This window comes from Prunus persica, chromosome G8 (genome assembly GCF_000346465.2).
Source record: "Prunus persica cultivar Lovell chromosome G8, Prunus_persica_NCBIv2, whole genome shotgun sequence".
Lineage (NCBI taxonomy): Eukaryota > Viridiplantae > Streptophyta > Magnoliopsida > Rosales > Rosaceae > Prunus > Prunus persica.
Window position 1 is genome coordinate 22,015,408 of NC_034016.1, and position 27,499 is coordinate 22,042,906.

Genomic DNA, 27,499 nt, shown 5'->3' on the forward strand with positions numbered 1-27,499 from the left:
CTATCAAGTCATTCTAGCTACAAACTTAAGAATAAATTCACATACACAACACTACGGATGTTAGGACTCGAACCTAAGATCTTTTTTGAGAGAACAATTGCTCCAAATTACTGCATAAGTGAGTGAGTGCTTAATCTTAAACCTTTGATTTTTGTCACCAAACTGTTGCTATTCCTATATATGTCAATATGAATAGTTTATGCCACGATATATGGCTTCATTGTATGCGTGATATAATTACCACATTATGACTATGTTTACAATATAATATATAGTCCCTCTCTCAAGTAGTGTATCTGTATGTATATATGTGGGTTGGTGGGTGGGGCCTTGTGACTTGTAAGTTAATTCCACACTGAGAAGAGCTCATGCACCCAAAAATTCTGGTCAATCGGAAATGAGAATAAAAAGATGGATTTTCTGGTCACTTCGTGAGTGGAAGAGCCACTATGGGTTGTCTCTCGAGAGCACTTGCTTATGGTCTGTGGGTTGAGTGAGTCGGTCATATGCAAAAGGAGATTCTCATGTATGTTTCCTTTGGACAACATTACTTCATAGGATTACGTAGGAGCCTTCAAATCCATTCCTTTTCTGTTCTGAGTAAGGAATCTTTTATCTTTTTTTAACAGCTATGAATGATGATATCTATATTTAAAATTTGATTTAGACAATATCAATTGGACGTGTTTCATTTCTAAACGATCACTAGCGCCTAAAGCCATCATTATCTGAATTCTTTGGTGGTGAGTGTGAGTTTAGTCAGGAAATGAGTGGTGAAAGCTGATCAAAAGCAGCCAGCTAAACTGACCCATAAATGACTAAATATAATTTAAATCAAAGGAAAAGTAACAGAAGCATATTAGAAAATGGTGAGTGCCAACCAAATGCATAAACAATTGACCCATCATCACAAACATAAACCCATTTCTTTTGACTATAACTCCCTTTAGGTGGTGCCTAATGGGGTATCTGTTGTTGGAGGAGCCGTGAGTTCATGGATCATGTGAAAACTGCCCAAAAAAAGAAATGGCGTAATTTGTCCTACCAATTCACAGTGTTACAATTCCACTTTTATTATAACACATATATGAATATGGCTTCTCTTTCGGTCTGACTTGATGGGTAAATTTAAGACACTATCATTCAAGAATTCTAAAGTGACAGTGAGAGTCTTATATATGGCTCTTAAGTGAAGTCATATCTCGTAATTATTGGATCAAATTAGTTAGTTCGATCCAACAGTTAAGAGATAAGAGAACCTCCCCTAACCTAAGTGACTCCACTACCATTATTCTTTTGGGCTATCACAGGCTCGATAATCCGGTCGTGTGGACAATTCATGCGCCTTTCTAACGATTGCTAAGAAAGATCCAACAAAATGACCCATTTTAGCTTCCTTGGCGGTATAAATTTTGGTCCACAAAGGAAATATGAGATCTGGGACTTTTGGGCTCTTGGTCCAGAATTCCCTTTAAACAAGTAAAAAATAAAGTATGTAGGCAGGCCCAATTAAATCATCGCCCACCTTACACTTACAGATAAGTTCAAGTTGCATAAATTATTATGATATGTTGTGAACCAAATCCAATCGGTGGTCCTAAAACCAAATAAAGAAAAGAAAATGTTAACCACAAATAAATAGAAAAATAGAAAAGAAAAGAAAAAACCAAACGAGTGGTCAGTGGCACTTTCCTGCGGCTGCTGCTACATTAGCCCACAGAAACAAATCAGTGGACTCTTTTCTTCCATAACAAACAAACACACTATTAATAATTGCTTTGCGTTGCGCCTTCATTTTATAATTTGCTATACTGTGCTGACGTAAGACTCACCTTAACCTCTGGCTCTGGGGATTTGCCTTAACCTCCCTCCCTCCCTCCACCCCTCCCCTAGTCGTTTCTATCTTTCTAGAGGCAACGCGAATGATTAGGAATTAAGCTATATTCACGTACCAAACGACGCCGTCCCACTCACCTCTTGTCAGAATAACAACAACGCAAGCTCGTAACCGAATCAATTCCTACAATACAACAAACCGACACATTTAACCAGAAGAAGCTCTTACAGACTGCTATTTTATTGACAGAGAGACAAACAACAAGGAAGCGAAGAAGAGAAAGAAGAAAAACCAGAGCATTAATGGCGACGACTGGAGAGAAGCAAGTGATGGTGATCGGGGCCGACGAGAGCGAGCAGAGCACTTATGCTCTGGAATGGACTCTGGACCATTTCTTCGCGCCCTTCGGTCCCACGTCTCCGTTCAAGCTCGTCATCGTCCACGCCAAGTCCATGCCTTCCTCCGTCGTTGGCCTCGCCGGCCCTGGTATTTCTCATAGTCGCTAATTAATCATTTAATTAATTTAATTGTGATCTTTGTGGAGGTGATCAGCTAAATTTCCGTGTTGTGCTTAATTGTAGGAGCGGCGGAGGTTTTGCCAATTGTGGATGCTGATTTGAAGAGGATGGCTGCCCGCGTTGCTGACAAGGCTAAGCAACTTTGCGCTACCAAATCGGTATTTTTCTTTTTCTTTTCATTTTGTTTTAATTCTTTCTTGGGATGCATTATGAAAGTTTGGTCCTTTTAATTTTAATATATGATTGTTAAGGTTTTGCTTTTCATGAAATTTAAGATCGCTTAAACATTTGCACCATGTCAATGTCATGAAGCAGGCATTTCATCTGAGTTTTGCTTACTTTGATTTGTGAAGAAGACTATTGTGGTCTTCCCAAGTGTTTTTTTTTTTTTTTTTTTCAATAAATTTTTTTTAAAAAAAAAAAAACAGAAAGATATAGCCGAAACTAATGACAATCCTAGTACTACTCTTGCAAGCCTTAGGTGATATGATTATGAACAACTTGCATTTCCCTAGCCGGTTTCTGAACATTACATATTCTATGCAGGTGACTGATGTCACTGTGGAGTTGGTGGAAGGAGATGCTAGGAATGTTCTCTGTGACGCTGTTGACAGGCACCATGCATCCGTCTTGGTTGTCGGTAGTCATGGCTATGGAGCCATAAAAAGGTATTCCATCATTACATGTTCTAATCTCTAGAGTGGAACAAGAACAACCATCGCTAAATTTTTTCACAGGGTTCAGTTGTGAACTATCGACGGTATAATTTGCGGTTAATTATATCGAGGATGCAAACAAGATTTGAAGTGTTGTTCAGGGTTTTAGATGCCAATAGTTGCTGCATAAATTCGTTTAGACTGTTTGTGGCATGAGTAGTTTTGGTGGAAAAGGGTGTTACTTGTGTGCAGAAAATGTTAATGCTCTGTTTGATTCTGGTGCAGGGCGGTTCTTGGAAGCGTAAGTGACTATTGTGCTCATCACGCTCACTGCAGCGTGATGATTGTGAAGAAGCCTAAAACAAAACATTGAGCTGAGTGAGCCTCCTCCTATCCTATCTATGGCGTTTCGTGGTGGCAGTATTTTACGATACTTATAATAAATTCGACCATTTGTGAGTTGTAAGGTTATATACTAGTGGTTATAGTTTGATTGTTCAAACTTCAAAGTATGGTATGTATTATTATTGTAAGGTACAAAGTTGAAGCTTAAACTTTCGTATAACGAGTGATGTATCCGTATAAATACCAGTTTAGTTTACCAAAACGCATGTCAGCTCCCATTCGACACCAAATCTTTCGGGAAAAAACCACATAGGCCTCAAAAGTGGTCAAGGCGGGTGGCAATTGTCCGACAACAGACAGCAGCAAAAAGGGCGTTGCAAGCGACAGCCAAATGACACTCTACTGATGATCTCATCCACGACCTTTTGACTCAAACAAACTTAAAGGTTAATTAATTAGTTGTTATCATTTCTGTATGCTAGCCAGCTTCTTATATTCACAAACTTATTGATAAAATTATTCCACCTTTTTTTACTTGAAATATAAAATGGAAATCATTGCCCTTGGCTTACTTCCAACGATAAGTTTTCACCTCGTTGTTGATGGAGGAGACATATACGTATACATATACCATACGCAAATTATAGTCCCCCTCCCCTGGTGATGACTAGTAGTAAAGAAAATGAAAAAGAGACTAGGCTAAGATACTTGGTTTAAAATGAAAAATGTTTAGCTAAACTAATATGATGAAAATGAATCCGCCATTTAGAATGTTTTTGTTGTATAGGTTGGGGCTAAATTTCATTTCCTAAGCATTAGATGCATGTTTCCCTCAGACATTACATTTTCATGCTCCTTTATGTTGATGATATTCTCTTAGCAAGTAGCAATTTGTCATTATTACATGACACTAAGAGAATGTTGTCAAACTATTTTGAGATGAGTGATTTAGGTGAAGCAAATTATGTATTGGGAATTGAAATAAGTAGAGACACAAAAAGGGGATTACTTAGTCTATCACAGAAAGGATATATAGAAAGGATACTCAAAAGATTCAATATGGAGAACTGCACATGTTGTGATGTTCCATTCTCAAAAGGTGACAAACTGAGTTGTGAACAATCTCCTAAAATTGGGCAAGAGAAGTTGGAAATGCAAGACAAGCCCTATGCTTCACTTGTAGGAAGCTTGATGTATGCGCAAGTTTGCACAAGACCAGACCTTGCTTTCTGCACAAGTGTTCTTGGAAGGTTTCAATCTAATCCAGGCCAAGCACATTGGGTATCAGGCAAGAAGGTATGAGGCATTTGCAGAGAACTAAAGAGTACAAACTGGTTATCGAAGAGTTGAAGATTTAAAACTTGAAGGATATGTTGATGCTGATTTTGCTGGTTGTTTGGATACTCAGAAGTGTATATCAGGTGTCGTATTTTTGTTTATAGGAGGAGCAGTGGCATGGAGAAGTATCAAACAACAATATATATCAACCTCAACTATGCAAACTGAATTCTTAGCAGTTTATTAAGCTACTTCAATAGCAATGTGGCTTAAGAATTTTATGTCACTGTTGAGAGTTGTGGAATCCATACGGAGACCAATCTAGTTGTGGAATGACAACAGTGCTGTAGTTTATTTTGCAAAGGGAAATAAGAGATCGTCAGGTATGAGACATCTGCAGTTAAAGTTTTTGTCAGCAAAAGAGAAGATCCGAGATGGTTATACAACTTTGATTACATTGGGAAAGATTCTACGATTGCAGACTCTTTGAACAAAGGTTTGCATAATCATGTTTTTCATAGGCATGTTAGAAGCATGGGTTTGCAGATCAGTTTTGATGTTTAAGTCTGTGGGAGTTAGTGGGAGTCCGAGTTAGTTTTGTGTTCATTTAACTAGTTTCAATCGAAGTTGTCCTTACAATTTTGTTTTGATAATGTTATTCAAGTTTTTCTTAAAATCATGTTTTTCAATTTATGAATGTTTTGGCATATGGATGAAGGAAGAATCTGCAAAATTTGCTAGCACTTGTGTTTTGCATTTTCGTATCCATGAAGGAGCCATGATAGTTTTATTAAGACCTTGGTAGTCTTGTAAGGGTGAGCTAAGAACTGTTTTGATCATCAAGCACATTCTAAGGCAGATCTCAACAATTCTTTGATCCTAATTCAGTTGGCAGCCTTATGTGTTGTTATAGACTTATATGTGTGGCTGTAAAAGACTTGAATGTTATTTATTCAATGTGCTTTGACAGTTCCATATGAGTTTATATCAACGACAGTGGCTTGATAAGAAACTGAGAAGTTTAAGTCCTAAATTGGCCATTAAGTGATTAATCTTGAGTCATAATGATTATTTGACCAAGTGGGAGAATGTAAGATAGTTTACTATCTTAAACTCGCATTAAGTGGTCTTCTAATCATTGTCGGATTGCAAGACTTCTTGAGTAACCAAGGACTCAAACTAATCTCATCCAGTAGGCTGTGTATCAATGTTTTAATTGGATTACAAGGCTAAAGGGGTTTCTAATCCTTTTAGAATTGGGATTCACTGTTCTATTGCAATAAGGATACCTCAAGGAGTTTCTTGATGGGCAAGACTCCTTGAGTGATGCGTATAAATAGAAGAGCTCCCTCTAAGAGCCGACACACACAACTCATCAAGATATTCACCCCATCTAGAATATCGAGCCAAGGTAGTCGATTAGAAGAACTCTTTTTCTCAAGCGTCCATTCAAATGGCAGAACATGGTTAGTGTTCAAGTTTTAATAACTTATTAAGTTTACATAAACGTCCTTATAGTCACGTTCATGGGGTTGAATGACTATCTTTGAACTCTTTGGCAGCACCAAGTCAGACGGAAAATTGACTTCACTAGATCAGTACATTTCAAGGATGAAATCTGGCCAGAAGGGCATATTTTATATTACTCTCTGGCAAAAACTTAAAAGAGACGAGAAGTAGCAAAGCTTGTTGTTCTAACAAAGTTTGTTTGTTAAGGAGCTGGTGTCCAACATTTCACCAACCAAATTACTAGATGGATTCAAAGATAAGAGCACACTTTCAATGACTTTCACCTCACACCTACTGTAGCTTTTCACCAGTATATTCTCAGGCTTCAAGTCACAATGTATCAGGCCTTGAGGGCAAAGTTGCAGGTTCTTGATCTTCACCTCTTGAAGCAACATTTTCGGTTGGATCATTAGCAATCAATTGATGCGAACCTGAATTAGCATAAAGGTGTCAAACATTTCAAACAAAAATATCACACTTAACCAAGATTTCAGTCAAAGCCAATCAACTACAAACTAATTGAATAAATAAACAGAGAGAACAATAGAACTTACAATAGAGAACAGTATGTCTCATCCACATTTGATTCGGCAGGAGAAACGTTAATGAAAACTTAATGATTTACATATGCAAATATGCCCATATTTTTCTTAATTGCAATGGAAACTTAATGTTCAATCAAATATCAAAAGTATTCAAAAGAAATGCCAACCTTCTATAGTATTAAATAAGCGCTCCCTCATGAGTTGTTCCTCTTTGACAACCACTTCCAACTCAGCTAATTGATCCCACTGCGTCCTCAAGATGAGTTGATGGTTTCTATCGATGTCCTGAAATCAACATAAATTCATTCACAAAATGTTCAAGAGGATAAGCAATCCTAAAAAACAAACCACCAAAAGAGCAAGTGCCTGCTCTCAAGGTCGAGAAACTATAAGAAACAAGCACAGCAACAAAGCAACCCTAAACCTTAAGAAACATAAGAAATAAAACAAAAAATCTAGTACAGGATTATCATTACCTTTAAGTTACTTTCCAATGAAGCAATCTCAGAGTTCATGATGGCAAGAGTTGAATGAGCAACAGCGAATTCTTGCTGAATTTTTTTCTCTAGAAAATCATTCTGCATAGTTAACATTCACTGAGATATTTGATTTCTCCATTGGGTACCACAAACATAGAAAGAAAAAAAAGTGTTTTGAAGAGAAGAAAACCCAAAGGCATTACCTTATCGGCTTGACTTTTCACAAGTCCAGAAATCCTTTGCTCCAATAACAATCTTTCACCTAGTTCCGATAACAATCTTTCACTTAGTTTCCTTATAGTTTCCTCCTTCGCTTCCAACTCCTCATTACGAAGTTTCCTTATAGTTTCCTCCTTCGCTTCCAACTCCTCATTACGAAGCTTTATCACATCGTTAAGCTTCTGGACCACCTATGTAAGATATCATTTCACAACAAAAAAATGAGAAGAAAAACAAAAAGGAAAATGGAAAGAAAAGAGTAAGGAGTGGATTTATACCTCCGACAGGTCTTGGTCCTCATGTGGACGAACACTGGAGGAAGCACGGGGAGGAGTAGCTGGGTTGTGGCGATAAACGCCAACCAGCACCAACCCCATAGTGGAGGGAAGGACCCGGAAAACAACATGGTCACCAACTAGAAGTTGGTTCTCTCTCACAAAAGTGAGCCACTCCCTACCTATAGTTGTTCTACACCGGTGTGCTAATTCATTTTTAATTTCTACTCGCCATTTTTTACTCCCCCATTCACCCAGGCATATTTTTCTACTGATTCTGAGGGTGAACATTCCAAATCTTACAGTACTCAACTTTTTTTTTACATTAGGAGGTGGAGGGAAAAACGGTTCGCAACTTGTACAAAGTTTGTCAAGTTGAATCTTTTCCACAGATGTTTTAGGTATCATCTGCAAGAATAAAAATGAAAAAGAAAATTATCATACTTTAAAAAAGAAAATAAAAAAATAAAACTAATGTTGCATATGAATAAGTCTTACCGTGTTGCTTTGTGTGACCGATGTCTTACTCATCACAACCATGAACTGATTATCATCCATGGCTAGATGTTTACTGGCTTCACAACCCACTTCATCTACGTCGTGGAACTCAAAGACGATGATCTACGAGATGAGGTTGAAAGTTAAAACTAATATTAAGCAACTATTGAAATCCTAATAATAATACAAATTTACATAGAAACTACCCAAATAATAATAGAAGTCCCAATCAGACCCATACCTGACCGGTGATGGTTGAGCTTCGTTGTGGGAGAGAGAGCGAGGAGCTGAGGGAGGAAGAGGCAGAACTCGACCCTTGGAGGCGGTGGTGAGAGGAGCTGAGAGAGGGAGAGGTGGATGTCGACCCTTGGAGGTGGTGGTCGATTACCCGAGGTGTCGTTGACCCTCGTGGTGGGAGAGAGAGAGAGGGACTCTCGGAGGCGGCAGTCAGATGTGTCTTCTTGCGCCCTCGAGCAGCAGTCTGATGTGGTGGTGGTCGAAGCATCCTCAGCTCCAGAAATTTCCTGCTGATCTGTACGAACTGCTGCTAATCAAACCTAAATCAATCAATGGTGCACAATGCCTCTTGAAGTCTCCTGCAAAAACAAAACTGCCAAAGGTGATAATTTCACTGAATCAGTAAGGATCAAAAACACAGTAAACGTTTTGATTTGGTCTGTTAATTTCACCCAAAAAAGAAAGTGTTTGCAGCTTTTGTCTCAAATCATTTTAACAGATCAAAACAAGTTATAACACCTTAATCAACTCAAATACACAGATCAAAACACACATATTCAAAACATCTTATAAGCTCTGATACAAAAAAAGAGAAAAGCAAACCAAACTATATAAACTCTGTTCTAAAATTATATAAAACATATATTAGCATTTGTAAGACGAAGCTTCAAACTTGCATAGATAAAACAATGAATGCATTTAATCAACAAGAAGTTAAGCAGATTCATGTCAAAAACACAGATTCAAGACAACTCAATTAAATAAATTGAAACAGATTCAAGGCTAACAATCGAAACTAAAAGACACAGTTAAAAATCAGAAATTAAACTAAATAACGAAAAATCAGAAATCAGAAATCGAACTAAATAATCAGAAACAGATTCAAGGCTAGCAACACAAATCAACATATTAAACACACTCAAAAATAAACAAATATAAGGCAGAGACAGGACATGAGAGAGAGAGAGAGAGAGAGAGAGAGAGAGAGAGAGAGAGAGAGAGAGAGAGAGATTACGGTGAGGGTGAGGGTGAGGGTGAGGATGAGGTCAGCAGATGAAAACAATTACAAACAAAGGAAATTTATCCACAAAAAACAATTAAAAAATCTACAGAAAGTAGCAAAACTGCTGCTGGAATACCTCAGAGGCGCGGTTGACACAGAGGTTTGCCTGAGAGGAGGTTTTGCGCAAAGAGGATTGGCTCGATTTAGGGTTTAGGGTTTAGGGTTGAGAGAGAGGAAGGCTGAGAGAGAGGTAGGTTTGGCTGAGAGAGATGATAGCTGAGAGAGGCTTGACAGTGGTGCACACAGAGCCTATGTCAAAGAGGTTTCGGCGGCTGAGAAGGAGAGAGCTCAGAGAGGAACAAACGAAATTGGAGAAAGAAAGGAGACGATGACAGGACCCGCCCCGGAATTCCCGGAAACCGGCGCGAATCCCATCTCGTTACCGACATCTCCCCGATGCCGGGCCTACTTACTAAGGATCGGGACTTTCTACCAAAATTTTGGCAAAGCCTCCCCTGTAAATTGAACATTTCCCCAAAAATTCAACCTGCTCAAAATTCGCAGTTTAAGGTATCCAACCAGCAGCATGCTTTAAAACAAATAAACAGTTTAAAACAAAGGCCTCCGGCCTCAAAGATCAAACCCTAGCAAGGGCGATAATAGAGCATATCTAAAGAATTCAAATACAACAAAAACAAAGTTCAAGGGAAACAGAAAGAAGGAGTCCTACGAAGGCTCAAGGCTCGTAAGCACACGATCCGGCTCAGCTGCGGAGCTCAGTCAACTACTGGCTGGGGGCGCAAAACAGAAAAATGTGAGTGGACGAAAATATAGTTCAATTCAGTGTAAACCAACATAATATAACCCCACTGTTTAATAAACCAATGCAAGAAAATTCAAATGCATCCCAAACCATCATAATCAAATAAATATTTATATATGTCAAAACCAAACCAATACCGGATGCCAAGTCCGAAATCCAAACAGAACACTAAACAAACCCACCAATTAAATATTATAAGTCCCAAACCAAACTCTCGAAAGCGTACCCATTGGCACTACCGGCAAGGAAGTATCCTCACCGAAAAATAAGAATGAATGAATAGTTAAATACATATGTAAATATATAAATAATATAAGAGATATATATAATATAAATATGACCAATACCTAGTTGTACCGGGGAAACAATCCAACCGGGGGATTGTTTCACTAGTTCCCATGGCAGAGTCCTCATGGAGAGTCCTCAATTCACCATGTAACTAGGGAACGAGCCGTCCAACTGGGGGACTAACTCTCAATCAGCACGTACAGTCGATACCCTCAAAACTTGTACGTCTGTGACCAGTCCTACGCGCGCAGACTACCCAATCAAGGGTCTACAGCAACATCCCGTCAAGGATGCCCCGGGTTCCGACATTTCCAAGTATCTCAAGTTTCAAAACTGGGGAGGTACATAGGGTAGTGCTTATAGCACTCCAAACTGACATTCTATACTCATCACTTTCCACAATCTCATCTCAATAACCCAAGTACCCCACACATAGCCAAACATATATAGAAATTCTCATAATCCATATATACATACTCAAGATACTCAATATGTCAAAACCCAAATTATATTACCAATACTTTATGAAAATCAAGAATTCAACTATTAAATATAACATGCATTTCAATAACTATTTAATTCATATGCATAAAATTCTCATTATAAAACCATGCTTATAAGTTGAAAACAAAGTCCACTCACAAGTAGTCCCACACTGCCTGACCCTGAAAGGGTCCCGCCTACTGCGTATGCGTGGTCGTAGTACCTATTTCAGAATACGAATACGAGATTAATACAAAGTGTTTTGAACGAGAACTTGAATTAAAATCCTAATTTCCCGGGTTTCTAGCGAGTGTACGAGGAACGGAACAAACTGGAAGTTCCTAGGAGTTCCACAAGGTTTAAGACATATGTCCCGTAAGTTTGGTCCAAAAAGGACGGTTAGATCGCTCACGATCGAACGGTTATTGAAAAATCTTCAAACTTTAAATTATTGAATCGGAACATCCGGGGCTCCGATTCATGATCCGCAAATTCCTACACGTTCCTAGGAAAGTCTAGAGTAACATAAATTGGAATGGAGTCGATCCAACGGTCCGAACATGGCGAACCCGGATAACTCCTAATATGTGAAAATTCGTTCGATAGTCAAACGATGTCCGAATTGAGATCCGCGAAATCCTACGCACTCGTGACAACCAGGAGATCGCATTGGGACAAAAATGCAAGTTGCTACAGTGCCCACGCGCCGCCACACGCGCTGGCAGCGCGTGCGTGTCCAAAGCGATAACCTTTCGTCGGAAAAACTCAACACCTCGGCTCAAGACTCCTACCCTAGGTACAACACCCTATTTGGAGTCACTTTTGTTCTTGGGCCTACCCCAAAAAGTGACCGGAAGTGGGCGGAATCGGAAATCCAAAACCGGCCGAACCCTAAGTTGAAATTCGACTGACCTAAGCTCAAAATTAACGAAATCCTACCCAACCATCAGCTAGAGCATGGAAAAGAGGTAGAAAACCATACCTTACTCGTCAAATTTGGTGGAGAAATGAGAGAGAACGAGAGGCCGAAAGTTTGTTGAAAAACTGTCAAAACAGCCCCATTTCGTGGCTATTTCCGGCGACCACGACGGCGGATCGAGGCTGGGACCGGTCTAGAATCGAAGAGGGAAGTGAGGTGGTTCTAATGGGACCGGTGCCGCCCCAAGTGGCGGTGTGTGGTGGCGGTGGCGACGGTGAGAAGTTGCTGCCGTCGCAAGCCAAAAAAAATAAAAAGGGAGGGGTTTCTGGTTCGCTGGAGAGAGAGAGAGAGAGAGAGAGAGAGAGAGAGAGAGAGGAAAAATCTGGTTTTTAAAAAAAATCAACTTCGAAATATTTACGGTTTTGCCATTGTCGATGTTTTGATCGTAACTTCTTCGTTACAACTCCGAATCGAGCCCACTACGTGTCTACGGACTCATCTCAATATGATCTACCCAAAAATACCAGCCACTGCCCCAAACTCTGTCTGGGTAATAAAATGACCAAAATACCCCTACCCCAAGGGTAAATCCGTAAATTCAAAATTAATTAAATTAAGAAATTTAATTTAGAGTCGGGGTGTTACAGACGAAGGTTTTGGGTTAGTCTGGAGAAATATGGTGGTTTCGAGAGATAACGAAAGAAAAAGTGTTTTTGAATGGTTTGGGGGCTTTTTTGTTGGAAAAAGATAGGTTTTTTTTTTTTTTGGGTTTATTTTTGGGGTGGTCACAGTGGAAAAAGAAAGGTAAGTAGGAGGTTTCAAGAGAGAAGAAATGGCCGATATTGGACCCATCTTTAATGTAATTAAAGAGAGCAAATAAATAACATATATAAGTTATAACATTTTTATTAATTATTTAATTAAAGGATGATCCCTAAAATTTTGGAGATATAATCAATCACGGGTTTATTTGAATGCGATCGATCATCTGCACCACCTTCAGCTAAGCAGGGCGATTGAGTATGGAAGTGCACCAACGTGGGCTCTGGTCAAACAGCCGCCTCATACTCATCATGTGATATAAATCTCATAATCGCTCTTGACTCTGCAATATTAATACACTGATTAACTTTGATAATTATATAGTAAGTAAGTAATATTGGGTTTTATTATCATTAAGTCGTTTTTAGTATTATCCTGTAAAACTGGAACCTAACCAAACGGCTGTTGCATTGCATTGCAATTCCCATGCCAGACAGCCGGTGCCACCCAAATATATTTACATATTTCAGATAATGCAAATTTGGAAGGTGGGTGAGATCGGCGGACTCGGAGGTGAGCTAATATAATTATATTTAACGAGTATAGCCGACCGGCTATACTCTTTAAACAAATCTTTTTTAAATAAATAGTCTAGCCGGGCGGCTATACTATTACAATATATTATTATATTTAACGAGTATAGCCGCCCGGCTATACGCTTTAAATAAAATTATCTATTTTTTTAAATAATAGTATAGCCGAGCGGCTGTACTCTTTGAATAATATATATATTTTTTAAATAAATAGTATAGCCGCATGCTATACGCTTTAAATAAAATTATCTATTTTTTTTTAAATAAATAGTATAGCCCGGCGGCTGTACTCTTTGAATAAAATATATATCCTAATTCCTGGTGTAAATGTTTATCTTAAATCTTAATGGAAATGGATTTGCTTATATGGGGTTACCTTATCCTAATTCCTTAGGGTTTAAGATACACAATACAACATGTATATTGATTATAAATAGATAAGTAGATTAACATATAAACCCCAAGGGAATTAGGATAATGTTACCTAAATAAGCAGGCAGAAAGTACTGGTTGTGGGGTTCAGAATTGTATTTCTGCATTGGCATTATTGGAGCCACATCAAAAGTTGGGTTTGGGAATGGACTTCAAACAAAGAACTGCTGTACCTAGGAATCAAAATAGAATCCAGGTAACCAATTGAGAACAAAATCCAAACCCAAAGCTCTGGCTGTAGTACTTTGGTATCTAAAAAGAACCAGCAAAAATTACATACCAGTAAATAAATGAATTCAAATTCCACTTCAACCTAGCAAGGAAGAAAAAGAAATTCAAATTCCACATTGCTGGGGTTAAGTGGAATCCAAAGTCACAAGGCCTCTGTTGTGTCACTTCCTTGTTTTTTGTGGTCTGCACTCTGCTCTATTGTGTTGCTGTCAAATGAAGCACAGCCAACTTGGACATCTTCCATATCATTCACAGTGCACATTGCTTACATTTTGTGTGGGAAGTTACAATGCTTGTGAATGTGAGTAAATCTTCTAATCTTCACGTAAATGAAAACCTCAACTCAACTTGTTTTTTTTTTTTTTTTTTCATTCAACAATTGTCTCATTTATAATATTAGAATTGAAAATATCCTTGCATAAAGTGAAAAATCAGTGTTACTAAACCAGATGATCATGTATGTAACTAGCACCAGAACTAGGTTCGGGCCTTAACACAACTAGTATAGTATGAGATGAGTAAGAAGAGGGGTAAATCTTTCAAATTTTCATATAAACAGAGGAACTCATAATTTTTTTAGGTCAATGGTAGTTTTTATTTTATTTTATCAAAGAACAACTTCATTAGATGATCTTCAACAATACAAAATATGGTATTCAAAGAGCCAAGTTCAAAAGAGCAACATGACTAACACACTAAAAAACAAAACTAAAGCGGATAAAAGCCGCACAAACAACTATTAGCCCATATTATTACAATTAATCATAATCTCGATCAAAGTGCACAAAAAAAGTGTGACAGGTTCTATTCAAGATTGGCTACAAGAAGAATGATTTTTTATTTATTATTATTTAACTTTTATAAAATAACCCACCTCTACCCCATCCTATCATTTTGGCATTTTGATACCACAGATATCCATATGCATATATATGACCATTCGACCATCATTTTCAAGTTACATTAAGCTGATGCAGACTTGGGGGAACAAAAAAACATATAAGCTGTCATTTTAAATAATGACAGTAGACCAAAGGAAAAGTCATGTGCACCCTGCAATGGGCTTTGCAGGATGTTCAACTTGTTCTTCAGTCTTCTTCTAAATAGTATTTTTGTAACCTCTCTGCAGTGGGGTTTGCAGGGGTGTTTGGGATTTCTTCCATGCTCCTTTGGAATGAAAGAGAGTTGGAAAATGAGTAAAAGGCTCACATACATAGTGGGCTGTTGTATATTGATTTATATAGTAATTGTAAAATCCCTTACAATCACTGATATCTACATAGTGGGCATTAATTGATACCTACAATCAGTTACAGATGAGGAAGAAGAAGAGTCATAAAGAGGGCAGCTGATGAGATGAGGAAGAAGAAGAGTCCTGAGCCATCTTGAACAGTGGTATAGAGGGGTCCTGAGCCATCTTGGACAGTGGTAGATGAGTCTGGGCAACTTTTGAATATACAGCTTCTGGAACTTTTTAAGTTATAGGTAAGAAAACTGTTTTTCTCTTGTGGGGACGTGAAAATACCATCAGCATTAGCTGCTATCTCAGCCTCTTTGAAATATTTCATCCAGCAAGGCCCTCTCTAGATGGAGACTTGTAACAGAGAAGACAGCAAGTGATAAATTTGTTAGGTGGGTGAAAATGACAAATCTATCGAGGTCCCATGCCATGAGAAATCTATGGAGGGGTCCAAAGCTGATATACAAGTTGGTCAGGACCCAGGAGAGATGTTATCTTAGCTAGCAAAGGGTTGAAGAAAGCACTTGGCAATGCTGCACTTTTGTTTCTTTTAAATTTCAATGAGAACTCCTTAATCACGATTATTTCTACAGATGTTCTATGTTGTTCTGAATATGTTAGCAGTAGCAGGAAAGAAACAGAGCACACAACAACATTTTGTATTAAATTATTCTGCTACAATCAATGGGGATAAGTTGTTCCATATCCAAAACACACCAGACAGATACAAAGATAGAAGAAGCACTCATTTAATTTCAACTTCACCAAAATTCATGCCCTCAGCCACTTTGACAGAGGCAGGCCTAGCTGAAATGTCCTCCCACCACGCCTTAACATGAGGACGATCGTTTATCAATGAAGACCAAGGAGTCTTCATGAAATAAAAAGTGTAAGCGAAGTGGTGAAGGTCAGCCAGGCTATAGAAATCACCAGCAAGGTACTTGTTGCTGCTCAGCCTGGTCTCGTACATGTCGAGCACCTTCTTGAGCTTCTCTAAGCTCGCATCGATTACTGTTTGATCGGGCTTACAGCCCACCACAGGCTTCCCGAAAAACTCATACACAATGGGGCAGATTGCTGGGTGGTATTGTTGAGATTCCACTTCCATCCATACCTTCACCAATGCAGCTTCTTTCAAGTTTTCGTGCCTAATGAGATCATATCCAGTTTCCTTAGAATATATATCATATTGTTATATATTTATATGTGAAGATTTTTGTGAGAGAGTTGACACTTACCAAATAGTGTGACGTCACCATCTTCAAATGCTGGAATCTGGCCAAAGGGCTACATGATGGTGAGAAAAATATATCATCAGACATTTTGCTAGTGTATGACCAACCACAATAAGCTTATAAAGATAAACATATACATCAAATTAAAAATTTATCAAGTTTTTGTTACTTAATGGAAATGAAATTTTACATTCTTGGCAAGAAAAGAAGGCTGCTTGTTTTCAAGGCCCAAAATATTAACCGGGACGAACTCGAAGTCGAGAGTTTTTTCATGGAGACAAGCCTCTACGCGAGCCGTGCTGGGAGATACAGGAAATCCATGCAGCTTGAGCACCATTTTTAGAGTAGAAGAGCAAGAGCAGAGAGTCCTACAAATTAGTAGCTCTATGTCTATGGATATGTTGATGAGAGAATAGAGACCAAACCAAGGTCCTCCTTATAAATAACTTGGCCTTCGGCCTTGTGATACTCTCTGTCTGTCATGACCATTTGGACTTGTACTGCTGCAAATAAAAAAATTGCAACCACAGTAATCTCAATCAATCAAAGAAACCCAAAACAAAAACAAAAACAATATCAGAACTCACCACAGTGAAGATCGACGATGAAGGTGCCGTGGCTTTGTGGTGGAAGTCAACAACAGAGGTGGCAAGTCAAGACTGTGGCTTCATTGTGGAGGCCGACAACGAAGGTGGCGAGTTGTGCCTTGTCTAGGGTCCGGTTCCAAATTTGGGGTTCAACCTTGAGGTTGAAATCAGCTCCTAGTTGGAAGACATAACTAAGAGGAGATAGAGTTAGGGGAGATTCTATGGTTGAGATGGATTTTGTGAGGTTTGGCAGAAGGAAGAAGAGGAAGAGGAAGAGCAACGACTGAGGAAAAAAAAGAAAGTGAAGGATGGGCAATAGGCGGTCAATAAGGAGTTTTTATAAGGGGCATTTGTGATTGAGTTTCAAAATAAGGATATTAATTAATAAATTAGATGAACCAAGGGTAAAGTCGTCAATTTTCCTTTAAAAAAATTTGCTGATCGTGTGCATGCACGCCTATGGTAACGTCATATACAACCAATAAAAAAGAGTCATGTGTAAAAAAAATATTATAAATATATAATATAAAAACTATATATATTAATTATATTGGACCGATTTGGATTGGACCAATTCTGTGTGTTGAAAAACCGAGACCTGAATTGGTTTGAACCGGTTCGGTTTGGATTTTTTCGGTTTTTGACTTTTTCAATCAACACAGTTATTTTTGAATTTTTTCAGTTTGATTTGGTTCGGTTTTGCGATTTTGCGGTTCCAATGCCCACCCCTAATGGGAATGAATAATCTAACGGATACTGGGGGAGTTTGAGAATTGAACGGACAAGCCTCTGCACAGCCACCATCACGACAAAATTAATACTATCTAACAAAATTGTGCATATTGAAAAATTAAATGGAAATTAACAATTAGGGAAACATGGCAACCAATATCCAAACTGTTACAGAAAACAATGCCTGCTCTATGAATTCATTTTCTGGAAAAGTCTTTAACAACTGATCAATTGCTTGGCGATTTGAATGGCGAGACATCGACACTCAAAGCAAAAGACTAAAAATCACTCTCTCTCTCTTGGAACGTTGGAAGTGATCTCTCTCTCTATCTACTAATTGCCCATATGTATATTTTCCTTTTATTTTGCTATTGTAAAATTTTAAGGGGTGCATTCAATTGAGATTTTAAAAGACTATATATGGATAAATAAGTCCAGTGGATTTTAAAAGACTAGTTATGAATGTAATGACTTAAAAGATTTTCTCGAAGTTTACTATGACTTGGGTGGGACTAGCAAAGAACAAATTATTCATTGTTAATATATTGCAAATAACATACTGTACTAAACTAGTAAGCTATTAATATATTTAAAAGATTATGAACTAAGCTCACCTTCAAGTAATCTTTCCATACTTCATCACTAACAGTGAACGTCTTTGCAATTTGGTTTGTTGTATTGCTTCTTAAACCACTTCATTCGGCTCAAGTATTTTAAACTCGGAATTCAGCACAATTCATTCCTCTGAAAAACACGCCCAACCAAATCCAATTCCGGCACTTATTGTTTCAGGGTATAACAACCCATATGAATTCCCATTGGTCCAATCCGAACGACATGCAACTCAATCCTTACTCACTTAGCTACTTTGGTTAATCAACTTCCCTTGTGATAATACCTTCACCATGTTTCCGGCAACACGCAGCTATAATGCAATCTTCAGCACCGAGATCAAACACTTCACCCAAAACACCGTTATTTCTCAATTGGGTTTGCCACAACTCACAGTTCACTCAGATTTTTGCAACCTCGAACATAAGGTTGATTAGCAATGTCGTCAACAAATGTGGTACAAATATCAAAACTCTTTAAAATGCATATAACACGCTTTTGTCCATATTACGTCGACCAAACAGTGGGCTGGACAAGAACTGCAATGGTAGATAAGGGCATTTTATTTTCATGTCGAAAATGCCACATTGATTTGATTAATGAACTGTGTAGGAGGATTTGAAGTTTTGCCAACTCGGGAGGCGGAGCTGAAGAAGATGGGCATCCGAGTTGAAGACAAGGTTAAAGAAATTTGTGCCAGCAAATGGGTAATAATTTCCTCATATAGTGGTTGCTTAGAATTTTATTTTCTCTGTCTGAGTGTCTTTTAGTAGAGCTAGGTCTTTAATTTATTATGCAGGTGAACGATATGGTAATAGAGGTGGTTGTGGGGGTGCGAGGAACGTTCTCTGTGAGGCTGTAGAAAGACACAAGGCATCCATGTTGGTTTCTGGTAGCCATGGCTATGGAGCTATGAAAAGGTACATATATAAATACATATTTATATAAATACATATAAATATGTAAACATATCATCTCATGATGTAACAATCCATTGCATTGGCATATTCTGTTGTTGTAACTTGCAGGGCTGTTTTAGGCAGTGTAAGTGATTATTGTGCGCATCATGCTCGCTGCACCGTGATGATTGTGAAGAGGCCCAAAATCAAAAATTGAAGCTACCCACCTACCACTCCAGCTACCTTGCCTTTGCTGCCTGCTTCAAATAAGCCAACACATATGCTGCTGCAGCACCAGCTAGCTGCTGTGTCCGCCAAGTAATTTTAAGCCTGGTAGCTTTTAAAGAAATGTCGTTTTACTTGGGAAATATGTTGCTGACAGGCATGTTATGTAGTTTTGGTTTATCAACATATCTGTTCTCTTTCAAGACTTCTGCTTGTTTCTGATGGTAAAAGCAGTTTGTATTTGTTCGAATTATGAAATCTGACTTCAAATCTAAACAATGCCGCTGTTCCAATGAACTAGAATATAAATGACACTCGAATAGGCTTTTCTAGTTGGATGATGATCCATGATTTTGGAGATCAAAGTTGCATCTTTCTGATTCCAGCAAACATCATCATCAGGGAACAGAGGGCTACTTTCTATTCTAAAGCTTGAAATTGGAAAATGTTTTCCAACACGCATGACAGAACCAAAGCTATTCCGAGATAATTGGCTTGTTGAAATTAGGAAGGGCAGGAGACGAAGCAATTACAAGCTAACCAAAATTTCTTATCAAAATGAAAGCATCGCATTCAACTCAAAATTTCTTACCAACCATCTAAAACAACAACAGAACTTTGGATCTTAACAAAATGAAAGCATCGCATTCAACGCAAAGACGATCTTAAAATGAAGCATCTCATTCAAATTACAAATTTCTTATTGAAACACAAATAACAACAATAGAACAAAGCAGGTTTGAAGGACACACCAATGACAGCAACAACAACATAATGCTCCTCAGAAACTGACATACATTGGAAATAAACACATTCCTCTCTCAATTCCTCAATTCCTATACGCATGAGAGACACTTCAATGATAAATGAAAGAACTAGAAAAACCTCCACGAACTGAGAACAAGCAAATGCCATTAAGAGTACAATGGCAAGTCAGTCCAAGCCCCTGAGACATGCCCATTTTCACAGACATAAGCTCGAACAACCGGCTCACCATCGTCATGGTAACCGAAAACCCGCCTCAAACAGAAGGCAGAATGCAAATCCCAAGTTTCTTTACAGGAGCAAAACGCACAATTCAGATCAATCTTGCTCCTATTCCCATCCCTTATGGTCCTCCACACTTGAGACCCCTTGAAATCCTTGAAAATCCCTCTGAAAAGCATGTAATTCCGCTTCTCTTCGATGTGAACACAGAAAGGCCAATCACATATGTATAAGCAATCACCACGGAACCGACTGTGAAGAAGCTTATTGCCCTGTTCACGGCTCAAATTCCAAACCCCAGAAGCTGAATGCGACCTCATCGACCTACAAACCTTCCTCTTCTTACATCTAGAAAATTCACCGCCCACTCTAACACCACCTTTCTCAACACTAGCCTGATCCTGTGCTGCTTCTACTTGGGCTTCAGAATCATCATACACCGTATCGAAATAAAGATCATCGAAGAGAGACCAAGAACAATTAGGCCCTGAAGCACCCACTTCATGATTCGCACCAATTTGGCTCGAGGAAGGCTCGGTTTGGGGCTTGGCGGCCGGAGACGAATCCAATCTCCGATAATTCTCATCGGGGCCAACCTCGCGTTCGAGGCCGAAATCGGAGTTCTCAAAGAGAACACCGGAGTGGAGGAGACCGGGGCAGCACACGGCGAGCTTGTGAAGCGCGGCCCAACCGCCCGGTGGCGCAGATGAGCCAGAGAGGAGATCAGAAACGACTGAAGGGATAGCTTTGGAGCACTTGGTCTTACAGCAAACGTTGCGAATCAAAGACGAGAACTTGGTGCAAGAGCAGGCGAGCCTGGCCCAGTTCCGCGGGTCCTCTTCGAGCTTGAAGAGAATCTTGAGAACGACGTCGTCGGAGAGCTGGGAGAAGAGGGCTCCGGCCATGTTAATTTGTCCTAGGAGAAAGGAAAATGATAATGCAGGAATTGCGTTTTTTTGTTTTTTGGGTGGTAACTTAACGGAATTTCTGTTTGTTTGGTGTTTGTTTTTCTGGTTTTTTTCTAGCGAATGGAATTCGAAGAGAGACCGGGAAGGAAGTATGAGAGTGAGAAGGAGAGTGCGGCGAATGTTTGTTTAAAAAGGAAGGGCCAGAGTGAGAGAGAGTTGATTGTTTTTGTTGTGGGGTGGGTGGGAATCCGATGGCGGTGAGATGGGTGTGGCTGTGGTGGGGGACTCTACCAGCTATTTGATTCCCTTTTCAGTTCTTGCCCCTCTCTCTTTCTTGCTTTGAAGGTACAAAAATTCGTTTGTTTTTTTTGTGATTTTGTCACACTTATTTTTGTTAGGGCCCCCCAATCCTCTCATGAATCGTGAGCCTTTTGACCACTGATTAGGGGAAAACAACAGGCTCCCCTCCCCTCACTTATCATATGATATTCGCGTTCTGACCTTTAAAATGTAGTCAAAACATTAATTCTTTTTTAATATGAAGAATCTATCTTGATATTTCTTCCAACATTAAAAAGAACAGTAGTAGCATTAAACTTGTTTTTAAAAAAGGAAAAAAAACCAAGCCATATCTAAACTTAGAAAGAAAATCTCGGATGCATGGATAATTACTCTTAATTAAACCATTCAATTTTGTATTTTTTTCGAAGATAGGGATATGGATTTGAACATTTATAAATATTGATTTCATTGAATTTTGTGGAATGTGGTTGTTGGATTCGGGAAATTTGAGTCCACAAAAAAGAACACGGTTGGTTCACTCACGCTAGACAAAATAATGAGTGGCATAAGATCGACATGGCCCGTACAATCTCTACTTTCTTTGTAGATTGGTGTTTGCATTTCTTATCATACAGTGTTTCTTATCTCTCCAGTTTCCAGGCGAAATAAAGAAATAATAATAATAATAGCAATAGGAGGGGGTGGTCTTGATCTTGAATGGATGAATGGATGTGGACCAGCCTTGCTTTTTTCACATTCATTCACGGTTTCTTTTCCTTCCTTCCTTATCCTTGCTTGATTACCTAGCTAGCTGCTCGGTTCACTTTTTTGGGGAAAACGACTACTTATCAAGCGTGTCAATTGATGATGAAAAGAGAACAATAAAATGAATGAACGCCATCGGAAAAAAAATCCCGGTGTAATAATCTAAACTCTAAACGGCAACCCAAAGCAAGCACCAAGTTTCAAATGGCATCCCGATTTAGCATCAACGCATGAGATTATATATCAGTTAACTAGGGGGAAAGTAAACAAACCAGCCAGAAAACATACTCCGAAACTTCCAACAGCAACATAGCAAAAATCTCATATTCATTACAAGGTGCGAAGATGGTAAAACATCTGTTTCAGTTAAACAAGAATGCAACCAACACAATGGCTTGCAAAATGAATCCATCCATAAACTTAAAAGTCGGATAAATAAAAGGTGTCCCACTTCCACTGCTTTAACAACCATAGTGAAGCTCCCTCCTGCTGGTAGCTTCGGGTAAGGGATCAAGTATCACCTGTCAAACAGAAATATTGCAATCACAATCTAGAAGGAATGTTTGCATATTAATCACAAAGCAAGAGTGATTCACGGGAAATGTAGTCGGAGGAGAAAAAGACTCTGCCCAATCATGACACTACTCAAAGTAGATATAATGCTCAAGAATACCGTGACAAACTCCTACTCCTGCTCCTGCTCCGGCTCCGGCTTGGACTCCGGCTAGCACTACGCTTCTTTGGACTTTTACTTATGTGTTTCTTCGGGCTTTTACTTATGTGTTTCTGATTATGCCAAAGAAAAAAAATTATGAAAGGCAGGAAGGAGCCGTGACCAATCCAGTTGTAGGTATTATACGAATCCAATGTTAAAAAAATCCAGTGAGGCCATCCATTAGTCAAGGAGAAATCAAATAAACATTAGACTTTATCGCTGTCATGTAAAAGAAGAAAATAAACATTATAAGTGAGGCTTAATTATGCTTCAACTGTCGCTATATCATGTCCTTATAAAACTGGTTGGGTCAAAAGATATTGCAAAATTATTCAAAAGAATAAAAGGTAACACTTACCGAAGGCAGTGGAGATCTGCTTCTTGATCGTGATCTGCAAAAGTTCCAGAAACAACCCAATTTAATAACCATGTTCCTTTTACCAATTTGGTCCAAGGTCCTTGATGCCTCTTCCATGTGAAGTTACCACATCCAATAAGGATAGAAGAAAAAGGTTTAAACACTCAGCATATGAATAGAAAGAAGAAAAACAGAATAAAACAATTAATGTAATCCCCGCTAAAACAGAACAAAATCAGAGGCAAATACATATATGAAAAAAAATACATTATGATTATTATTAGACACCAGTGGAAACAAGAGGAGCATTCTTCCCTACTGTAACACAAGAATCCAGGATATCCAGATAGTGCGCCCTATTAGCTTGGCAATATGTTGGAGCAGGAAATGAAAATCAAATGCTCATTGATGATGACTTCCAAATCCCAATGGCACTTAGTTCACAGATATCCAGCTTTACTAGTGCAATCCAAGACCTCCATTGTTCCCAATCTAGCACCCATGGACATTTACAATGCTAAAAGCATTAGAACAGAGGTACCATGAAGGTTTCCAAAGCTGCCTATCTAAAAAACAGCATACCTCCACAGAAAAAGAGTTGTAAGCAATTGACCATATCCAATCAAGATCCTAATATCCAATCCCCAGTTCGCCGCATATATCCATATCTAAAAGAAAAACAAAGGTAATTTTCATGCAAGCAAAAAAGAGAAAAGAAAATGAAAACTAGGTGGATATCTGACTCTTTCTTAGTAAATCCCACTGCTTACCAAGCAAATAATGGAATGAAGCAACAGAAAATATTTCAACACAAAGGACATAATTCATACTACACAACAGCAAGAAGACATTTTAATCTAAGCAAAATAGCACACCACTAATCTTTAGACATATCACATCCAAAGACCCAGTTAATCTGAGTCAGTACTTACATCTGTCAACACAACAATTAGTTAAATTTCAACAACTCAGAAATTTAATAGCACAACTAGAAAATGTTACAACGCAGATGTCACAATTCGACAGGCAAAAAATATTATTGTGTCCATCAGTCTTCACCTCATGGACCAATGAAAAACCCAGCCGGCATGAATACCAACAAACAAATAGGTATAATGACTAATTGAGAAAAATAACACATACCCTAACGGAGAGCGAGATCTTGATCGCGAGCGAAGCGGAGAAGCAGACCTCGATCGAGATCTAGCAGGTGAGCGGCGTGAAGATTTGGTTTTCGGAGACTTGCTGCAAAACAAATGAAAAAGTAAGAACGCAATATAGAAATGTTTATTCCCCCCATGTACTAAGTTGAGTTATTGAAAATGGTCAAACCTCCTGCTTCTGCTCCGGCTATAACTTCGACTACGACTACGACTGTAGCTCCTGCCTCTTGAATGAGATCTACCACGACTAGGGCTCCTAGATGAGTCCCGCTTCGAATCATACTCCCTCACCTGTAAGAAAATGAGACAATGAGCATCTTTAACAAAAGAGAAATACAGGAGGAAAGGAGAGTGCATTTTTCAAATTGGTAAGATGCATACACGAACAGAAGAGCGAGAAAAGGCATTCCGGAACTCAGAGCCATCAAGCTTTTTGATCTGCCCAAAAAAATCAATGAAGTTTAAGATTACAATCTATGTAGTAAGTAGAAACTTCAGACACATGCATGTGTTGATTAAAAGGAAACCAAGCACCACACTTCATCAAAGGTTATCCACAACATGAACGTCGGGAGTGAGAGAGTAAAAGCAAGACTTACCGCATACTTCATGTCGTCAAAGTTAGTGTAATCCACAATCCCTGTTGTGCCTATAAAACAATCATGGGACAGAAAGCTAAAACAATTGCTATTCTAATGTCTTGTGAAGTAGGTCTTAAGAATACAACAACACCACAATCAAAGAACAGAGAAAATCCAAAGATAGTGCGAAATTCGGTTGAGGAGCACTATTAGTATGAACCAGTCAATTTAATAAATTCTATTAGCACCACCTAGGACAAAAGAACTATAATAAATGTTTCTATTACTAACTTTTCCACAATATACATGTACAATATACCACCAAGAAACACACTTGAAGCATGAAGAGCATCTTACCACTACCATCACGAAAAACTTGGGAGAAACAGACATCTCCAGCCCGTCGCATGTGATCCTGAATAAAAATACATCGTATGTGTCAGACATGCAGTGAAAAGTTCCCACACAGAGAAATACAGTTATAATAAAAATATCTCCAATTGATAAATACACACACCTTAAGATCTTGCCATGAAGCTGAAGAGGGTAGTCCACTGACTAACACTGTGGATGGAACAGTTTTAGAAACATATAAAATGCATCCTACCATATAAAAGAGCACAAAGTGTCACAAGTGAAATACAAACCACGAAAATCTGAGCGCCTGGACATCCCACGCCCACCTCGACCACCACTATAATTACTATGACGATCTGACGAAGATGAATGTCCACGCCCTCCATGTGCAAGTTCAACCTACAGAGATATACATTAGAATATTATGTCTAGGAAAAGTACCACATCTACCATATGGCATGTAAGTATAATAGTGTACCCGTAAACGATGACCATCAAAATCATAGCCATCACGACCACGAAGTGCATCTTCAGCATCACGAGCATCTTCAAACTGTAACAAAAAAAACTTGTTCAAACATATTATAAAGGCAACATACAAACATAAAATAAAATTAAGCAGCTGAGGGCTCTCACCTCAACAAATGCATAACCAGGAGGCCTTGGGGGAACCTTCAAGTCAATATGGGCTATGCGTCCATACTGCAAAGAAAATTAGAAACTTCAGTCAGTCTGTAAACCTTCCTTATTCTTTAGGGTACTCTACACCCATCCATCCAACACCTGCCACTCCACTACCATAGAACACAATTGTTCACATCGAAGAAAGATAATACAAGATTAAACAGGTTTTGGGAAAAAAAAGACACATCTGTTGTATCCCAATTTCAAAATTCTGTTGTTTCCCAATGTCTACATGTGCAAGCATAAACAAATGCATTCCAAATAACAACTTCATCGCAAAATCGCATAGCATTATTTGTTGGCATCAATTCAAGCAAAATAATAATAATTTTGAATTACCTTCAAAAACAAATCTTCGACCTCTCTCTCGCGTATATCACCAGGCAGATTCCCAACATAGAGAGTTCTGCTTGTACTACGGCTGCTCATTTTCCTGAGAACTGTAAATTATATCCCCTACAAAAAAAAAATAAGGCAAAAGAAAATAACAGAAATCATGAAGGATCCTGTTCGCATAGACAAGACAGTCAAAAGAAAATAAATAAGGAACTCAAATCTTACACTTATCTCTTAGGATACTAAACGATTACACAAAATAATCAAACTAAACCCGGTACAGCATAGTGCTCAGTCAACGTGAATCCGGAAACGAGCATGAAAATACAAATTCAACTCGATTTTAATTATATTACCCCATTATTCTAGGCCAGCAAACACGACATGGGAATGAAACTTAAGGTTGCTAAGGTTCTCAGGTGGTAGACGAGAGCTTACCTCCGATGAAATTGGGGATCGCACCGAAGCACAAAGGCTGAAGTTTCGTAAATTAGGGTTTTGAATTTGAGGGAAGGTAGGGCTCCTGATTAAATTACGGTCTAGATAACCTGTCACGCTGAATACAGCAATATATACGACTCTCTTATTAATTTATTAACGTAAAAGTCAGATCATTGTCTATTTGCGCCAATTTGTATCTGGACCGTTGAAACTCATGCGGACCAAGCGTGCACACCACACGTGCCGAAGCGGTCTAAATTATAATCTGATCTGGCTAGAGACACTGCAATGGCACTTCGGAGTGAAACTTTGTCTTTTATAGTTATGCCCCCCGTATTCCTCGTATTTGTTTCTCGAACCTTTTACTTTTCCAAATTTCCACTCAAGCTATAAAATAAAAGAATATAAGTCATCCCTTCTGTTTTTGGATAACAAATTTATATTCATTCACTCACGCTTCCT

General features: G+C 38.6%; 5 protein-coding genes and 1 long non-coding RNA gene across 11 annotated transcripts; 2 read left to right on the top strand and 4 right to left on the bottom strand.

The window, feature by feature from the left end:
* Positions 1,802-3,618, top strand: LOC18768033 (universal stress protein PHOS34). Its single transcript, XM_007201220.2, has 4 exons — positions 1,802-2,323; positions 2,419-2,513; positions 2,902-3,023; positions 3,297-3,618. The coding sequence occupies exons 1-4, from the start codon at positions 2,140-2,142 to the stop codon at positions 3,382-3,384; spliced, it is 489 nt and encodes a 162-aa protein (XP_007201282.1). The 5' UTR covers positions 1,802-2,139; the 3' UTR covers positions 3,385-3,618.
* Positions 5,960-6,398, top strand: LOC109950739. The gene is made up of 2 exons (XR_002273039.1): positions 5,960-6,100; positions 6,197-6,398. It is a non-coding gene; the product is annotated as an uncharacterized LOC109950739 (long non-coding RNA).
* On the bottom strand, positions 6,206-12,276 carry LOC109950738. Of its 4 annotated transcripts, XM_020570745.1 has the most exons (10): positions 11,976-12,276; positions 11,153-11,216; positions 10,130-10,190; positions 8,401-8,769; positions 8,160-8,282; positions 7,665-8,069; positions 7,371-7,577; positions 7,165-7,266; positions 6,856-6,973; positions 6,206-6,574 (listed from the first exon to the last, which is right to left on the bottom strand). In XM_020570745.1, exons 4-10 carry the CDS (start codon positions 8,662-8,664, stop codon positions 6,474-6,476), a joined length of 1,320 nt encoding a protein of 439 aa, XP_020426334.1. In that variant the 5' UTR covers positions 8,665-8,769; positions 10,130-10,190; positions 11,153-11,216; positions 11,976-12,276; the 3' UTR covers positions 6,206-6,473. The 4 variants fall into 4 exon arrangements, with proteins under 4 accessions (XP_020426334.1, XP_020426335.1, XP_020426333.1 ...); XM_020570746.1 differs by lacking the exon at positions 10,130-10,190 and having other exon boundaries at positions 8,401-8,755; XM_020570744.1 differs by lacking the exon at positions 10,130-10,190.
* Positions 15,809-17,360, bottom strand: LOC18767284 (glutathione S-transferase F13). The gene is made up of 3 exons (XM_020553608.1): positions 16,596-17,360; positions 16,405-16,457; positions 15,809-16,318 (listed from the first exon to the last, which is right to left on the bottom strand). The coding sequence occupies exons 1-3, from the start codon at positions 16,740-16,742 to the stop codon at positions 15,916-15,918; spliced, it is 603 nt and encodes a 200-aa protein (XP_020409197.1). The 5' UTR covers positions 16,743-17,360; the 3' UTR covers positions 15,809-15,915.
* Positions 20,086-21,776, bottom strand: LOC18768371 (phytochrome A-associated F-box protein). The gene has a single exon (XM_007201478.2). It carries the CDS (start codon positions 21,350-21,352, stop codon positions 20,375-20,377), a length of 978 nt encoding a protein of 325 aa, XP_007201540.2. The 5' UTR covers positions 21,353-21,776; the 3' UTR covers positions 20,086-20,374.
* On the bottom strand, positions 22,681-27,167 carry LOC18766445 (serine/arginine-rich-splicing factor SR34). 3 transcript variants are annotated; one of them, XM_007200415.2, is made up of 14 exons: positions 27,035-27,167; positions 26,600-26,716; positions 26,213-26,278; positions 26,055-26,129; positions 25,867-25,975; positions 25,737-25,783; positions 25,577-25,634; positions 25,238-25,287; positions 25,020-25,076; positions 24,808-24,929; positions 24,619-24,720; positions 23,476-23,509; positions 23,076-23,188; positions 22,681-22,923 (listed from the first exon to the last, which is right to left on the bottom strand). In XM_007200415.2, the coding sequence occupies exons 2-14, from the start codon at positions 26,687-26,689 to the stop codon at positions 22,920-22,922; spliced, it is 927 nt and encodes a 308-aa protein (XP_007200477.1). In that variant the 5' UTR covers positions 26,690-26,716; positions 27,035-27,167; the 3' UTR covers positions 22,681-22,919. The 3 variants fall into 3 exon arrangements, with proteins under 3 accessions (XP_007200477.1, XP_020425500.1, XP_020425499.1); XM_020569911.1 differs by lacking the exons at positions 22,681-22,923; positions 23,076-23,188 and adding an exon at positions 23,195-23,336; XM_020569910.1 differs by lacking the exons at positions 22,681-22,923; positions 23,076-23,188; positions 23,476-23,509 and adding exons at positions 23,696-23,967; positions 24,058-24,143.

What these genes read in the sequence shown, in the direction of transcription:
- LOC18768371 (XM_007201478.2), bottom strand. Translation starts at nt 21,352, where the DNA reads ATGGCCGGAGCCCTCTTCTCCCAGCTCTCCGACGACGTCGTTCTCAAG.
- LOC109950738 (XM_020570747.1), bottom strand. Translation starts at nt 8,664, where the DNA reads ATGCTTCGACCACCACCACATCAGACTGCTGCTCGAGGGCGCAAGAAG. An exon ending in AGGACCAAGACCTGTCGGAG is followed by an intron (nt 7,578 to 7,664) that starts GTATAAATCCAC and finishes TATCTTACATAG; the next exon opens with GTGGTCCAGAAGCTTAACGA. An exon ending in CATTGGAAAGTAACTTAAAG is followed by an intron (nt 6,974 to 7,164) that starts GTAATGATAATC and finishes TGTTGATTTCAG; the next exon opens with GACATCGATAGAAACCATCA.
- LOC18768033 (XM_007201220.2), top strand. Translation starts at nt 2,140, where the DNA reads ATGGCGACGACTGGAGAGAAGCAAGTGATGGTGATCGGGGCCGACGAG. An exon ending in AACTTTGCGCTACCAAATCG is followed by an intron (nt 2,514 to 2,901) that starts GTATTTTTCTTT and finishes TATTCTATGCAG; the next exon opens with GTGACTGATGTCACTGTGGA. An exon ending in GGCTATGGAGCCATAAAAAG is followed by an intron (nt 3,024 to 3,296) that starts GTATTCCATCAT and finishes ATTCTGGTGCAG; the next exon opens with GGCGGTTCTTGGAAGCGTAA.
- LOC18766445 (XM_007200415.2), bottom strand. Translation starts at nt 26,689, where the DNA reads ATGAGCAGCCGTAGTACAAGCAGAACTCTCTATGTTGGGAATCTGCCT. An exon ending in TTGATGGTCATCGTTTACGG is followed by an intron (nt 25,976 to 26,054) that starts GTACACTATTAT and finishes ATATCTCTGTAG; the next exon opens with GTTGAACTTGCACATGGAGG. An exon ending in AGCCGGAGCAGAAGCAGGAG is followed by an intron (nt 24,721 to 24,807) that starts GTTTGACCATTT and finishes TTTGTTTTGCAG; the next exon opens with CAAGTCTCCGAAAACCAAAT.
- LOC18767284 (XM_020553608.1), bottom strand. Translation starts at nt 16,742, where the DNA reads ATGGTGCTCAAGCTGCATGGATTTCCTGTATCTCCCAGCACGGCTCGC. An exon ending in CTTCTTTTCTTGCCAAGAAT is followed by an intron (nt 16,458 to 16,595) that starts GTAAAATTTCAT and finishes ACCATCATGTAG; the next exon opens with CCCTTTGGCCAGATTCCAGC. An exon ending in GACGTCACACTATTTGGTAA is followed by an intron (nt 16,319 to 16,404) that starts GTGTCAACTCTC and finishes TGATCTCATTAG; the next exon opens with GCACGAAAACTTGAAAGAAG.